At 39.3% G+C, this 16,013-nt stretch overlaps 1 protein-coding gene across 1 annotated transcript in view; it reads right to left on the reverse strand.

The window, feature by feature from the left end:
* Positions 1-16,013, reverse strand: part of BAIAP2L1 (BAR/IMD domain containing adaptor protein 2 like 1) — a 35,370-nt gene that overhangs the window by 7,161 nt on the left and 12,196 nt on the right. Inside the window, exons 4-8 of the mRNA XM_040079530.2 lie at positions 2,802-2,863; positions 2,634-2,705; positions 2,170-2,307; positions 1,178-1,330; positions 546-713 (exon numbers count right to left, since the gene is read on the reverse strand). Of these exons, the coding sequence (XP_039935464.1) occupies positions 546-713; positions 1,178-1,330; positions 2,170-2,307; positions 2,634-2,705; positions 2,802-2,863 (593 nt within the window). The remainder of the gene's footprint in view (positions 1-545; positions 714-1,177; positions 1,331-2,169; positions 2,308-2,633; positions 2,706-2,801; positions 2,864-16,013) is intronic.

Consider the following 16,013-nt stretch of genomic DNA (forward strand, 5'->3'; position numbering starts at 1 on the left):
CTAGTGGGAAGGCTACAATAACCTTTTTTTCTTTAAATAGAATGATGATCTCCAGATTTTTCTTGTTTAGATGTTAATCATTTAGAAATTTAACAACTAACGATGACACAACATATGAACCAGCAGAAATGAAAATTTCACCTGTACTCCAATAAGCTAATAATCATGAAGGGAAGGAGGAAAGAAAATAGAAAATAACATTTTTCTTAAGTTCATATCGAACTGCTGAGTACATAATTACCATTACTTACAGACAAGAACGTAGGAGATGGAATGGCTGGAAAAAAAGCAGCCCTGAGGCTGAGCTCTGCAGGAGAAGCCCTGGGCACCAGCTGAGAACTGAGCCTCGTTTGGACATGTGCTCCTCCCTTCTCTGCTGTGCATTTTCCCCACAGCAGAGCTTCAGCCTAATGATTTTGGTTCCATACCCAAGCCATATTGCAGCTGAAATGCACTACAGAGTCCATCCCAAATGCTGAGGTCCAACAGAGCCTCCTGAAGCTGCTCCACACCCCAGAGCCCCACAGCCATGAGGAACAACATACCAGGGTATTTCTCTTTACCATCGGTGAAGGCTGCGGCGTTCCCGATACCGGCGTGGAACCAGGGGTCCTCATTTCATCTATCATCATTCTGACCTTTTCAGGCACTTTGGTGGCATCACTACAGATTTCCTCCCACCCAGGCAACTTGGATTTTAGGAAGTCTGCACACTGCATCCAAATTAAAAGATATTTGTCAAAGATAGGCTTTTTCATAAAATTGCACAAACCCACTGGTTAACTTTCATTACACTGAAATGTTTACACCAGCAAAATTGAAGTGTTTTCTAAGATTCTTCTAAGGAAACAAATTCTAAGATTCTTCTCTTTGAAACAAATAAGATGTTGTAAAAACAACTCTTTTGCAGGGTCAGATATTGGAAGTACCTGATCAGGCCATGTATTTTTTTCTTAATACACGATTTTAAAAAATTCACGGTAATCCTTGATTTTTGCTGCAATACATTTCATAGAAATTGTAAATTTTCTATTAACTGGGTACAAAATCTGTCTGGCACTTCAGTTCTTCTCAGCTGTTCCTGGGAGTCTGGTCTACATGCTGCAGGAAATTCTCAACATCTCCTGAGCGCCTGGATTTCAGGAGTTTCATTTCTGTTTACGCTCACAGCACTGACCTGAACGTGGTAGAAGTGCATGTGCTGGGTAAAGCTGCAGTGCTTGTCAACCAGAAAACAGAACCTTCTTTTCTCTTCAAGGAGAGCTTCTCTGCAGCCTTCTGCAATAAATCTCTGAATGTCACTTTGGCGAGAGCTCACGGTTTCCAAATACTGAGGGGAAAAAGGGAAAACAAGAAGCACATAGAGCCTCTGAGTTTTATTTGATGCTATATGCAATTAATTAAGTAAACTCTAAAAGCCTTAGAAAAAGCTTTTGGAAAGGCAGGGTGGTATAGGGTGGCTCTGCTCCTAAGTCTTTCTTTTCCTGCACAGATCTGACTTCCCTGATCTCATCAGGTGAAGGTATATTGTCCCTTAAAAAAACCCTCAACTCTTATGAATGCAGGTTAAAAGGCAGTAAGAAATAGGAGCTACTGTTACCTACACTTACTGTACTGTGTTATACACAAAGATTTCTTTGAAAATTAAAACAGATATGGAGAAAAAATATATAAGCTAGCACAAAGTACAAGTGTTGTGCAAATAAAAATATCAATGGCAAGTATTTTCAGAGACACGTGACAATGAGATTCTGATTTGATTTAATTTAATTTTAAAGCAGTTTCTCTTCAGTGTCTTGCCATTTCAGATTTCACCTCAAGATGGCAATGCTGGATTAAGGGCAGTAGGAAAGGCAATAACACAAGTTGGCACTGCCTACTCAGGGGAATCACTCTATAGCAAGTTACTACTGAATTTACATAGCTTAGCTGGCTCCCTGGGTAAAGCTTTGCATAAAGGTGTAGTTACAGGTCCATTACTGGCCAAGGGATGAAATCTAGGAGCCAGAAGTCCCTGAATAAGTACACTGGAGCATGAGAGCTCAATTGCAGCTGCAATACAAACCCTAGGAGTGCCTTTAATACACACCAGCTTTGAGGAACCATTAACTTTTTCTGTTGACCAGTTCTCACACAGAGAAAGAGACAAATCAGAGACAATGCACTGACCTCCATTTCTTTATGCTCATACTTCGTTACATTTCGTGCTCCTTGGCTTTTCCTTCTGATTTTTTTCAGCTCAGCCTGAGACTTCTCTAAAGAATCCAGTTTGCTTCTGTGTTCAGTTTGGTACCTTTTTAAAGTTGCCTGCAATCAAAGCATTTACATCATCTCATAATGCACTCAGCCATGTATCTGGGTAAGGGACTAAAAAGCATTATTGTGACCTCTGAGATACTGCTCCCACACCCCAAAAGAGTTCAGCAACTGCTGTAGTTTCAAGAGCTATGAAGTCATACAGAGGGGTTCCCATTTTAACTTAAGCATGAAAGTCTTGGCTATCGTTATAGATCTACAGTGCATTTCTATTATTAAAGTTCGTATCAATTAAATCTTGGGAAACAACAGCTAAAAATATTCTTTGACTAGCAGTAGACAAATCAATTAGGAGCTTTAGAACTGAACGTACTTACAGTCATATATTTTACATCCAGGTCTGTTTTCTTCTCCAGTTCAGATATAATTTCTTTATGAAATTTTTTGAACTTTAAAAACAAAATGAATTACAGTTTATTAAAATTTGGCAAAAGTAATTTATAATTTTACAAGCAAAACGAATTAGAAGAAATTATGTAACTTACACTCTCCTCTAGACTGTCATTAAGTTTCTTGTGTGTTCTTGAGATTTCTACCAGAACTTGTCCTGTTGATAAACATACAACTGTATTGGTTTCTTTCTTAGACTTCTGAAGTTAATTAACAACGAGCAGTAATAAAAAACATTTAACTAATATACTCATTAATGGTTATATTTAAGAGGAGTAGGGAATTTCTTGCTGTTGCTCATCACAGCAGCTGAAATGAATAATTCACACTGGCCACAGACAAACCAAGCAGTTCATAAGTGATAGAAGAATAACTAATCATGCATTGTTATGCAAAAGGGACATGGAGTGCCAGACAAAAGAAATACTTCCTTCTCTCCAGAGTAGCTCCTGTTGGTTTAGTAACAACCTCTTTTTGTGCCTAGTCAGAGAATAGCACACAAGTTGTTACTACCCAAATAGCTGCTCTCCACTTCTTAGTCTGAAAACTAAACTTCAATGTTTATTAAGCTACTGCACCTTCAGAGTCAACAAAGCAACCTTTCAGTTCCCTCACTGCACACCTGCTAAAACAGACCTGATCCACACAGGAATTCCCACCTGTGCAGCATTAACCAACGGCCAAGGCAAAGCAGACTCCTCAGCACAAACTTACACAGCCCAGTCAGGATCAGTTGAAAGCTGAACTATCCCATTTTGCTTCAGGAGGACACACAGGAAACATCCCTCCATCTTTTGGGTGTGGTTGTATGTGCAAAGCAGCGTAAGCTGCGGGCTGGTGCCTGCAGCCAGCCACATCACCCTGCCTGCTGCTCTTGGCCACATCAGCCCCACTCCCTTCTGTGCCCTGGCACACCCAGAGAGTGCCAGCCCTGTCTGGGAGATTGCAACACTGCTGAGGAGAGCAGCTGGAAGGGCTCAGTTTGGTTGCACCCAGATCAGACCAGCCCACTGTGACCAGCTCCTGACCAGGAGCCGCTACCAGAACTGGAAGTGTTGGACCACGATCAGATCCACAAACCGGGCTGCACGCGGAAGCCTTGACTAGAGCTGTGTTTTCCTGGCATTTGCATGGCAGGACTGGCAGGTTCAGTTTGACAGCTGGTTCCCTGGCACACCTCCTCCAGTGATCCTTGTATCCCTCAGTCACCCTTGCAGCTGTCCCATCTGGATTTGCCACAGGTACCTGCAGCTGTGCTGTCCTCGTGCACAGGCAGGGCAGCAGAGTGACCACGGTTCTGTGATTCCTGCACATCACTGGCAGTCACTGCATGGGACTGTCCCTCCTATTTACCATCTCATGCAATTCCAGTTTACTTCTTTGAGTTAAAATAGAAAGGATGCATTAAGTGCTCAACACGCTGCTGAATTTTGTTTTCTACCATCCATATTGTTTGAGAACTGCTGAGCAAAGCTTATCATCCCATAATGCTTCAGATTGTTCAGCTCCCAAAAGCTCCCAAAAGATGCCAATAATGAAAAAAACTGGCTCAATAAATGAATGACAGAACTCTTCACGAGAACCTTCTCATCTTCTTTCTCATCTGCACAGACATCCAAACCTGTCTTCCCATAGTGCGGGTTGGTGACTCGGTAGAAGCATCCCCATGGCTATGTTACCACTTTTCTCATTTGTCATTCTCCAGTTACATCATCTCAAAATCTTTGTTTCTTTGAAACGAGAACCACATCTCTTGTGAAGCAGTATGACACAGCACATTTTCAACTAAATCTTATAAAATGCGAGTCTGCATTGTTGTCCATGTGGACACATCAGGTGGTACAGGAAGAAACACACGTGTCTGTTCTGGCTTTTCAGGAATCTCTCTTCCTGCTCCAGTGCCCATCCCACCTCTCTTTGCACAACAGAGTGCAGGACGCTTAGAGGAAAGAATCAGAATGCAATAAGAACAGACAACCCCCTGACTAGCAAGAAAAGGTATTCACAGTCACAGAGGAGTGCTTTATATATGTATTTTTAATATATTTAGTTTTTCAGAGTTCTGTACAACCCCACAGAGTGCCATGGTTTTCTTGTTCATATTTAAAGCTACAACAATATAAATACTATGAGAAGTGAAAGTGGCATAGTAATTAGTTGCTCACGTGCAATAGAAAAGTAAATACAATTAGTAACACAAACACTTGAAGTAACTGAGGTGAGCAGTGTTATTTTAAGGCTCCAGAAGTGAATGCACTTTAGTTCCTACTGTTTCTGTTTCACCAACTCAACTCAAAAGATACATTTTAGACTGCAATGAGCTTTTAAAGTTAGAAGAGTTTTGTGAATACTTATCTAAAACTTAAAAATGTTGATAAAAGAAAGCAGGAAAAATTATCAAGAAATACAAATAAAATTACGAAGTTTGTTTCATTTTACATACACAGACTAGAAAGCTGTTTGGGAAGTTACAGAAATTCAGGGCGAGAACCGGAATGGCCCTCAAAATAATTACCCTTACAGATTTCTGTACTTTTAAAACAAACTTATTCCCCCTCTGAGTAAAAACCCCACTCCAAGCAGCGGCTGCCAAGGCAGAGCACTGAGCTAATCCTTGGCACCGACAGCATTCCGAGCACGGACAGACATCCAACAACGCTGGGCATTGACTCAGCTCCCGGGGCTCCCACCCTTCCCTTCCCTTCCTCCAGCCCTGCCTGCCTGCATAAAACTCCCATTCACCTGGGGCGCTGCGTGGAAAACCTGACGCACACGCGGCGTTATTTGGGTTATTTCTGTCTCGCGCCCGCTGCAGCCTTTCGGCTTCGAGTGCGCGCTTGGAAACGGGCTTGTTCATCTCTGTTACAAAAAAAATACTGCCAAAACATGTCCTGAAGAGAACCTTGAAAGCTATGCTTCCTTCTAAATGGTTTGTGCTGGGTTATTTTAGAGTGTTCCAGAACACTTTTAATAGGTGTGTTTAGTTGCCAGTGACTCTGTCCCTAATTGTGTTTTCTTTTGCTCTCAATCAGAGACTTCCTGTACTGTGCATCAGGCAAAAGTCATATTTATACTTAATGTATATATATATCCTTTATTCTCCGATATTATATTATATATACACCTTACTCTGCCACCAGGAATCCACAGGCACGGCGTGTACTGGCTCACCCATTTCACTTCCCCTTTCAAAATGTTGATTCAAAACATGAAAAGAACCCATCCATAGTAACCACACCCTGATCTATTAAGATTTAAATTATAGATCAGATTCTGCCCTTTGAACAAATAGAGAGCATTTCTGCAGTGAACATCTATCGTGTTTCTTTACTGCCAGTTTAACGTGACGGGTTAGTCACATTTAGATGGTGTTCTCCTGAATTAATTTATACGAGGAGACAAGTTTTTGTAGAAGACTAATTCAGGAAAGACAAAACAACCCCTAGCCTACACAGAACAGTGTCCAAGTAGAATGGAAATGGAACAACTTCAATATGATATTTGAACTTTAATCACCATGCTGAATTACAGGATAGCTCTAGGAAAGACAGTGGATAACTCTGGATTAATGGCAGCATAACCTAAGGCCAGGTTCTTGCAAAAAGGTTCAGAAAACTATTTAAGGTGAAGACAAACATGTATTTCTCACATCAATTAAAATATTCTGCTCTATTTTAAATCTGCTCATGATTAGGTTTTACATATGAGAACTCATAACACCTGATAACCAAGTATTAACCTCGTCATCATTTATTGGCAAACCCCAAACCTATCAAACAAAACGACATGACCAGAGCACTTGATACCAAGCCACTAAAGTCCAGTTTGTGGCAGCCATCCCGTAAACTTGAACCAATTTTAGGCATCATATTATGCAATGAATTAATAAACCCAAACCACTGGTCTTGATGATAAACATTAACTATTAAAATACTTGTTTTTCAACGATTTTTCTCTGCTTTCCATCTCCCCACACCCTGAACATAAAATCTTTGTGACTGAATAAAGTAGGTGTACATTAAATATTCTCACTTTGTTTTAGAAAACAAAAAATTAGCTGCAGATGTTCACAGATACTTGCTCTGATATTTTGCTATTACTTTAGAGGTGCACTGTAGGGAAGGCAGACATCAGTCTCTTTCAGAAAAGGATTTTGGGGGAACATCTCAAATATTTAAATGACTTAAAAATAAACAAACATTCCTCATATACAGTTCTTGAAACCATATGTCATAATACAGCTATAATCAGATATAGGACCATGAACAGCAATGGTTCCATGGTAAATTTATCTCAGTTTCAATTAGATTCAGTGCACCCACAGAAAGATCTTTTAAGCTGAAACTTCAGGAATTTGTGGAATATTTTTAGGCTTAACCAAGGCTGTTGGTTGTATCTGTATTTTCTGTTGAGAAAGTAATATGGACTAGAATTCCATTAATGATTTTGGGTGTGCTAAAAACAAACAAACAAACAAACAAACAAACAAACAAACAAACAAACAAACAAATAAAGTCCAAAGGGTGCAACAGTAATTCCTCCCTATACAGCATCTCCTGAGCAAGAAAACATCCTGGGAAGGCTGTCTTGCCCAGGAGATGAAAACCAAGGAAAGCAATTTCTCTAAGAAAGACTCATTGTAAGGCCAGAACTTCTGCAGAAGTTACACTTCAACCTCACTGTTTGCACTGGCTGAATTGTTCAGGTTATTTACCTTTTCACCTTGTGTTGACTGTTCTTGCGAAGTCTAGAAGAATTTGTTCAAGTTAGAAACAAAAACGGAACTCAATCAATAGAGTTCTGTCATAGAAACAAGTATCAACAGCTACCTACAAATTCACTTAAACTTTTCAAATACCGAATAGCTACATTAGAATCAATAAAAGTATTAATTACACCAGCTTACTTGAAGTATACTTCAATTTTGTTTTATTTAGAGGCGGTTGCTCTTGAAAAATTTCAAGTCTCTTAATAGTGAGACTTTTTTAGATGTCTGGGAACAGGTAAAATGCTTAATTATATCACTCATTTACCTCCTGTTGTCCTGTTTTGTATTCAGGGCAGGTTGATTAACTTTGTGTCTCAGAGATGAAGCCACATAATTATTTCTATTAAACAAGAGAATGAAAGGCTGAGTCAAAGCTGCACATGGCGACAGCATAGTCCAAGTGTGTTATTAGATGCTCTTTTCTCCAGGTTACCCTCTGCCCAAAAAAAAGGCATTTATGACATGGGAAAGTTAGAAACAAAGTCTTTGAAAACAGTAGTCCCCAGGAGGTAGTAAAATAGGAAGTTTCAAAGGAATACAGTGCAACAAATAAATAGGATTGAACAAAACATCTGCTTAGCTTCAAACATGTTAAATTTATCTTTCTGTGATAGGAAGGATTTAATTATGCAACAGATGCTTTAAAGAAACCAAAAAGCTTTAATGGAATTTAACATATGGAGGAAGAAAATCATAAGGAAGGATAACATGATAGAGCTGTTGCCCAGCTCTAACTGCACTTTTCTTCTGATACAATTTGTCCAGAATCCTTTAACACACTCCCCCCATCTGTAGAATTAATAGTAATATGCACATAAATCAGTAGGACTAGGTCAAGTCTGCCTTTCCTTACTGCATGAGCGAACATGGAATAGGAATTCAGGAGTAAATCTCCCTGTAATTCATTTTACAAAATGGCATTGACACATGACCATTCAGTGCCATTTTGTGAAGGTGACTGCAGAAGGTGAAGGGGAAGGAAAAAAAAAAAAAGAATAAAGCCTACAATCAAGAAAAGGGGAAGAGATTTTAAAGTATTTAAAGTCCACTCTACATGCTAGATATAATACCCTGAGGTAGCTAGAACCATACATAAATAAAATCTGTAAATAAAATAAAAATAGGAGCAAGGAGAACTTCGCATTCTAAATGGCATTCTGAGATTAATTTTAAAATATGCAGAGTTCTCACTGAGGCTGTGAACAACAGAAATGTTTCTGCGATACAACAAGCAAATAAGTTAGTTAATTTAAAACAGATTAAGGGTTAAGGGAAATGAATAATTACTTTACAGTCTCCTCGATACAGAAGAAATAAACAGTCCTGCAAGATGCCTAAGTAGTCTAAGTATCTTGCCTCCACATCCAGACAAAACCAGTAAGTAACAAACAGGATTGTGCAGGACACTGTTGCAAATTTTGTGAATTGGGCACTGATGGTATTTGAACTGATGAACTCCCAGTGCTCCACTTGCTCCTTCCCACAGGATCTCACTGCTGAGTTCCTCATATGGCTCCATAGGGAAAAATGTATTCTAGCCCATGCTTACTTTGAGTCTTTGACCACAATCAAATTTTCATCTCATTCAAGTGAAAAAACCCAAACAACCCAGCCCAAAAAAGCCTAAAACTTTAGCCTCTGTTTTTATCCAGTCAAATTAATTCTTTCCAGGAGTCCATAGCTGCTTTACCCAGCACAGAAAACTTTCTAGGCACAAGATGCATCTGTTGGACCAAAAGGGACTTTTAGCCTCTTACTTTTAGAGCTACTGCTGGACACTAAGTTCTGTCCTTCCCAAATATTAACTTTATTTTGCAATGTACATACATAACCGACCCATACAAGTGCCTGTCTGTATCTCACTGACACATACTTGGCAATACTCTCTAGAACACTTCACTGTCATTAGGTTGCACATTGCTCTCAGCATGGGAAATAGAATCAAAGGATCCTCTTATTTAAAGCTCCTTTTCCCATTTCATAATTAGGCAAACAATGAAGGGATACAGCACAGTTCACTTCTATTCTAGTAGCCTATCACCTCTTATGATATAATTTCCTTTTGTAGCCCAGGATCAAAACTATATATAGTCACCCTTTTCTTGTCCTAGAACTTCATTGATGATCATGTGAAATAGTCTAGGATCACATAACAAAGGACTTTCCCAGTACAGAAGACAGAATTTTAATCACTTTAATTAAAGTTATTTTTCTTTAAAAATTTGGGATATTTAAGTATTAAAAGAGATATAATACTGCTCAGCTCTTTATACCTTAGAAAGTCTGTGCCTGTTTATAAGCCATATTCTGTTAAACCCAAGGATTAACTTGCTTTTAAATTATACTTTACTAAGACTAATGAATGCCAAATTCTTTCAGCTGGACACAGGTGATTTTAGAAAGTACTACATAATTCATACCATGCTATAGTGGGTAATGAACTGCTAATCCATTACTAGCCACATAAGGCAAGACAAGAGTGAATACTTATGAGATGAGCAATATTTCGATTTCCAGTTACTCTGAGTTTGCTCTTGGGGTGATGCTCCTATTTTCCTGTTTTAAATGGAACAAAAACATTAGCTTACATTGTATTCTAAAGAGGAATGTGACTTTACTGCAGATTCAGCAAAGTTCAGTCTGCAGTCTAGTTCCCCCATTTCTCACAAGATGTTTTGATCTCTTAGTCAAAAAAAATTCAGAGATTAGAATTTTTTTAAACATACTGTATCATTGAACTGATCTTAATCAACATGAAATATTCAGCTTGTCTGAGATGATTGGTAAGCACAGAAACTAAATTTTAATGTTAAAAAAAGTTGAGGAAAAGCATATGCAATGGAAATAATGCATGAAAAATTACAAACTTGTTTTTCTACCTGTTACTCCATTACTAATATATATGAAGTCTGCTGCAGGCATTTTTGTTATTATTATTATTTTTTTACCCAAACATATAAACTCACAATATATTAAGGTTTGTATGTCAGAGACTCATCTTTCAGAGGGCTTTGGAAGCACCACAGCTTTTCATACCTGAGCTGCAGCAGTGTGCAGTGACTTGTAATCTTCACACATGTCAGGTGAAAAGAAAATAAGTTACAATACAGCCACAAGCCTGAACTTGCCTGGATGAAACTCTGCTGGTTTGAGGCAGATTAGTTAAGGAAGATCATACAAGAGAGCTAATCTCTGTTTTACAGCAGGAATGGAACAAACAAATCATGCTAACCGGCAAAAACTGAAATTTTTATGCGTTTCCAGTACCAGAGAGGGTAAATATTTAAGTCATCATTACAAATGTTACATGAAATGCAATAAACCACAAGGAATCACTGCAACTTTCATTACAGCATTTTGGAACTGCCAGCAGGTTTCACAGTCTTAGCAGTGTCCAAAAAAACCAAACAACCTCACACCTAAATTGAGTCAAAAGTTTTGATAAAATTCTCTTTCTCAGAAGTCCAAGACAATTGGTTTTGGTTCCCTGCCTGCCCCATGGGACTGTTAGTGACATCCACAATGGATACTGGATTTTTTTGTTGTTGTTGAGAAATAATTCAGCAGGAAGAGCTGACTGTACAGACTAAATATAGTTAGACTTTCACTAAAGGATTTACAAGCTAGTTACAAATATGACGTTATTTTCCTCTCAAAGTTGTCATTTACTTTCCATTTTTTCTCTCACTGAGAGCACAATAAGTACATTTTCTCAGCACAAGCTCTCAGGCTTGTTTCAGCTGGGGCTGGTGGTGAGGAAAGGCTGTGATTGCTCAGCATCCTTAGCTTGGAGATGTGAGAGAGAACAACCTCCAGCCCCAAAGCAGCCCCTGGTGACGGTGCCGTGTTTGGGTGGGTTCAGGGCTGGGGGAGCACACACCTGTGTGCACAGCCAGGGCCAGAATCACTCCTGCCTGGCCAGACCTGGCCACAACCCAGCAAACATTGCATGGACACACGGGTGACGTCCAGGGCACTTCCCATTGCACATTAAAGATGTGTGAGAGGCTCACGTGAAATTTGTGTGTTCCAGTCCAGTGAGAAATTCTTTAAGCGGTCCCTTCATTATTTTCTCAGGCCTTTGAGGCACAACACAAAGATATCAAGCCTCACTCAGTGCAGGTGTGTTGAATATGTATTTTTCCCTGGAGGGTGTGTGCTCACAGGTACCATTAGGGGTTTCTGTGCTGAAGCCCAGAGTCAGGGCACACAGCAGGGGCTCTGACAGCTGCAGGTGCCCAGACACCCGCGCTGGTGCCATCACCACCACACTGCATCACACAACCACCCTGAGCACATCAGGGCTACAGACTGCAGGAGTTACACCCCATCTTATCACTGACCAAAACCAGCAGAATCAGCTTCAGTCTGTAGGGTGCAGTAAGACTGGGGTGGGTGGGGAATAAAACATTCAAACTGACTGAAAAATGTAACCCGTTATCTAACTTAACATGAAAAAATAGCTGGAAAAATATCACTGAAATCCTATGAAATATCTGTCTTCTTTCTTTTCTCTGGTGCTACTAGGATCATTATGAAAGGCCTTGTGTATTTTCATGTTCTGTTTCCTCCCATCAGCCATTTCTAGAACCTGAAAATTTGTAACCTATCTGGAAGTGTTCATAACAAAATTTACAATGATATCATTGTATACAGAACATATTTGGGTAGTTCTTTAAGAACAAACTGCAATATCCATTTCTAGATACATTCTTTATGTTCAGTAACAAACCCACCTCTTGTTCACTGTGCTTCTTGGAAGTATCATTTCTGGTTTATATTCTATCAGGGAGATATTACAGAACTTACACCCAACACTGGCTCATCTCCTCCCACCTTTCTTTTAGCAGAGTGGAGGTCCATATAGCACAAGCCTGGCATGTTACTGTATAACTGGAAGATACAACACCTTATTCCTGTAAAACCCCACAAATACTTTGTATTTCCCTGTCAAGACTGCTCTCTGTGTAGTTTCCTTTTATAGCACAGGAACGCAATGGCTTCTTCAAATGAAATTCCATTATAAATATAACAGAAAGCTCATTTATTAATGCTCCATAGGAAAAGCTGGCCTGACTCTAACTCCTTCAACTGCAGCCTCTAAGCTGCTTTCCCAGAAGTTTCCACCAGATGAGGTGCTAAAGGCTCTGCAGTTGCTGGCAGGCTTCACCTTCCTTTCTCTCCAGCAGAATCTATTCCAAAGGCAGCACTTGATTCTATAGGATGCAGAGAGGTGGACAAGATGTCAGAGCTCTCCTCTGCAGCTGAAATGAGCCGGAGAAGGGAAGAGAGCACGGTGTCATCTTTCTAAGTGAAATAGAACTCCAGCTGACAGGGTCAATGTATATGTGTTAAAGTAAGCCAACAACTCTCCTCCCTCCCTTTTATATTTTAATGGAAGTAGAGCTACATTCATCCTAAACCATGGAACTTTCTCTTTTTCTGCTTGGTTTTCTCACTAGTGAGAGTGACACAAGTGCTGTATCCCAGAATTAACAACAGAGAGCTACAGGTCTGAAACATACCCAATCAAGTGGCAATTTTGCTTATTAAATAGGAAGAAAATAGACAGTTTTGAATAATACTAGCAAGATAATATTTTAAAAAGAAAGTACTGCTTTACATTACGGTCTGATTAGAAATTTTTCAGCATGTAGACATGTCTGTTTTAGCAAAGTTAGAATTTTCCATTTTAGTACCAAATTTTTTTCTGTATTGACCATTTAATGCTCAACTTCTGACACGGAAAGTGTCTCATTTCTGAAAATAATGAGGAGGGAGATAAGCCCACAGAGTTTCTCTTAGTTGCAGAGCTGAAATAAGGGGTGCCACAACAAAGAGCAATCTTTTTTGTCAATAGTTGCTTCTCTAGATCATTTGTAGTGCTTTTTAACCAAAAAAATTCTTCTGAAACGAACCCAAATTCTTACATTTTAAACTGCAGATGAGCATAAGCTCTTGCATATCTGTTTCCAATTAAGTTTTAACACAATGCAACTATAAAAAACAAGCCTGTAAATCAGAGTAATCTTTAAATAAATTCTCAGTCTTGGTTAGATTAGGAAAGAGACTTTTGTCTCCTCTGATTGTCCTATTAACACACTTATCTTCTGCAATTTAGTTCCACTGATCAAAACCCCACAATGTAATATTTTTCTTTCTTCTTCTATTTGGACAAGCAATTAATAGTTTACACCCCTTAGTTCTTGAGCAACAATCTCTGGGTATAGACCCATAACGTAATTGTGGGTGACTGCTGTAGATACCGTTGCCACACAACAAACTAAGTGGGACTTTACACCCACAATATAAAATGAGATGTAGCTACAATAGCTGGCAGGTGCTGGAGAAGATAATTGGGAAGATATGAGAAGCAGAACTCCATAGGCAAGCAGGAAATAACTTCCCGATTCCTTGTGCAAGTGAAGCCTACAGAGATAGCCTGTGTTACTAGAGGAGATTTTATTTAAATTATAAGCACTAAAAATCAACGTGACAAAGCCTCACAAGCCTTTGTGTTTTGGGCAAGACAAAAACAATTAGCAACACGTGAAAGTTACTATTTTAACACCTTGGTGAAGTGTCTATGTGAAATTGGTTTTACTGTATTAATGAAACACAGCATTTGTGCTGCTGTGGTATGCTGAAATTTGAATAGTATGAAATCTTAACATTTTTAAACATGCAGTTTCTTGTTTTCTATTTTTTCTTCCTAGAGGGATTTCCAAAAGGCGCCTAAGAAAAAGGTATGCAAATTCCATATTGCAGAATAGCTTGAAGCATATAAATTCAGATTCTGTTCATTAAATTCTCTTACCCAAGTCTGAGGGACTACAAGCTCAGAAATTTAGGGAAATACAAAATTAGAAAGAATGTTGACTCAATCAACTCATACCTTATTCATAAGGATTGTGTTATGACTGCAGTACATTATTCTACTTCCTCAATTTGCTTAAATTATTCTGTATTAAAATAGTTCAGAGACCTTCAACCAGACTTGAAAGATAGAGATACTTAGTACAAAAGCTCTGAATCAGCTGGAATATCCAGATTTCCTTTTCATTCTCATTTCCCTCTTCTGCTCCAATCTCGTTCAACAGAAGAAAGGATTTCTGGCATTTTACTTGATTTTTTTCCCCCAAGACCTCTCCAGCCTTTCTGCTTTCTACCCTCTACTTAACAACAACAAAAAATCTCCTTTATTTCTAATCCATTTCTGTTTCTACCCTGCTGTGGGGCTGGTGTCCATTTTACTGTCTCATCTAGAAGTTCAGTGTTTCCTTGTGAGGAGGAAGAATTAGCTGTGGGTTTGATACCAATCTTTACATCACACTGGCAGCGAATCCTCTCCAGGTGACCCAGCAGGTTTGGGTTTGAACTGTGAAACCACCTCTAATTTGGCAGAGATAACAGAAGTATTGTGCATGACAGAGCTGCTAGTGGTCAACCACTTGTCTTTTGGCAAGTCTAAAGGAACCCAGGGATGAGACAATTGCAGCTCCCCTGGAGTTATAGGGCCCACGAACGGGCAAAGTTTGATCTGTCCTTACACGCCCCACACTGCTCAGCATGCACTGCAATATTATTAAAACACAGAAGTGTACAGTAAGTGCTTTTCTTTTCAAGCAGGTACTTTTATAGACACCTGGTTGTATCATATTTCTTTAGTAAATAGTCTAATATTGTAGCCCAGCTTCAGAACTTGTAAGGCTTTTTCTTGAGAATGCAAATGAGCTGTCACAGACTCCTAACCACATTATCCTGCCTTTTCCAGCATTCATTGACTTTCCTTATCTCTAAATTAAGTATTCCATCAGAGAGAATGTTGGAAGAAATCCAGGGTTACTGTTTGCCTTAAGAAGCATAGATTTTTCTGCAGTAACACTTAAATCAGAAGGTGAACAGAAAGCAGGGAAGAAGGCCGTGTTTTCTCAATATGATGTATCTTCAAAAAGATTTGTAATTGCAGGATGGAATTCATAGTTAAACAAAAATATGTTTTCAATCACAATTCTGTATTGTCCCAAATAAGAGGGAAAACCATCTATTTTCAGAAGTCAGAAGAATATTACCCAATAATAATAATATTCCCAAATAAGCAGACAATGTCCCACAATGACAAGTCACAAATCAGTTGCTTCCATGCATCTGACCAACTGCTTGATTGCAAAAACTGTAATTATGCATTTTCTGCTATTTCATAAGACTCTGCATAGCCATTTCTTCTAACTGTTCTACAGTTTGACAGCAGCAGCTCTGCTTTCTGTAAACAGCCTGCAAAGCAAACAGAGCAGCTGCTGGTCGGGACTGTTTGCTCTGCCCTGTTTGCTGTTCCGCCACTCCCAGCCCTCGGCACAGACCTCAACGCTCACCCACGAGTGGTTTCAGAACAAACCATAAAAATGCAGGCAGCCACACAGAAACCAGTGGCCACCTTTCAAGAGGAGTCTGCCCCCTCAATTCTACTTCTCCAGAGCTATGAAAAAAAAATTGCTAAACCCATCCACTGTAATCAGCTGAATTAACGAGCTATTGTGAG

This window comes from Hirundo rustica, chromosome 15 (assembly GCF_015227805.2).
Source record: "Hirundo rustica isolate bHirRus1 chromosome 15, bHirRus1.pri.v3, whole genome shotgun sequence".
Taxonomy (NCBI): domain Eukaryota; kingdom Metazoa; phylum Chordata; class Aves; order Passeriformes; family Hirundinidae; genus Hirundo; species Hirundo rustica.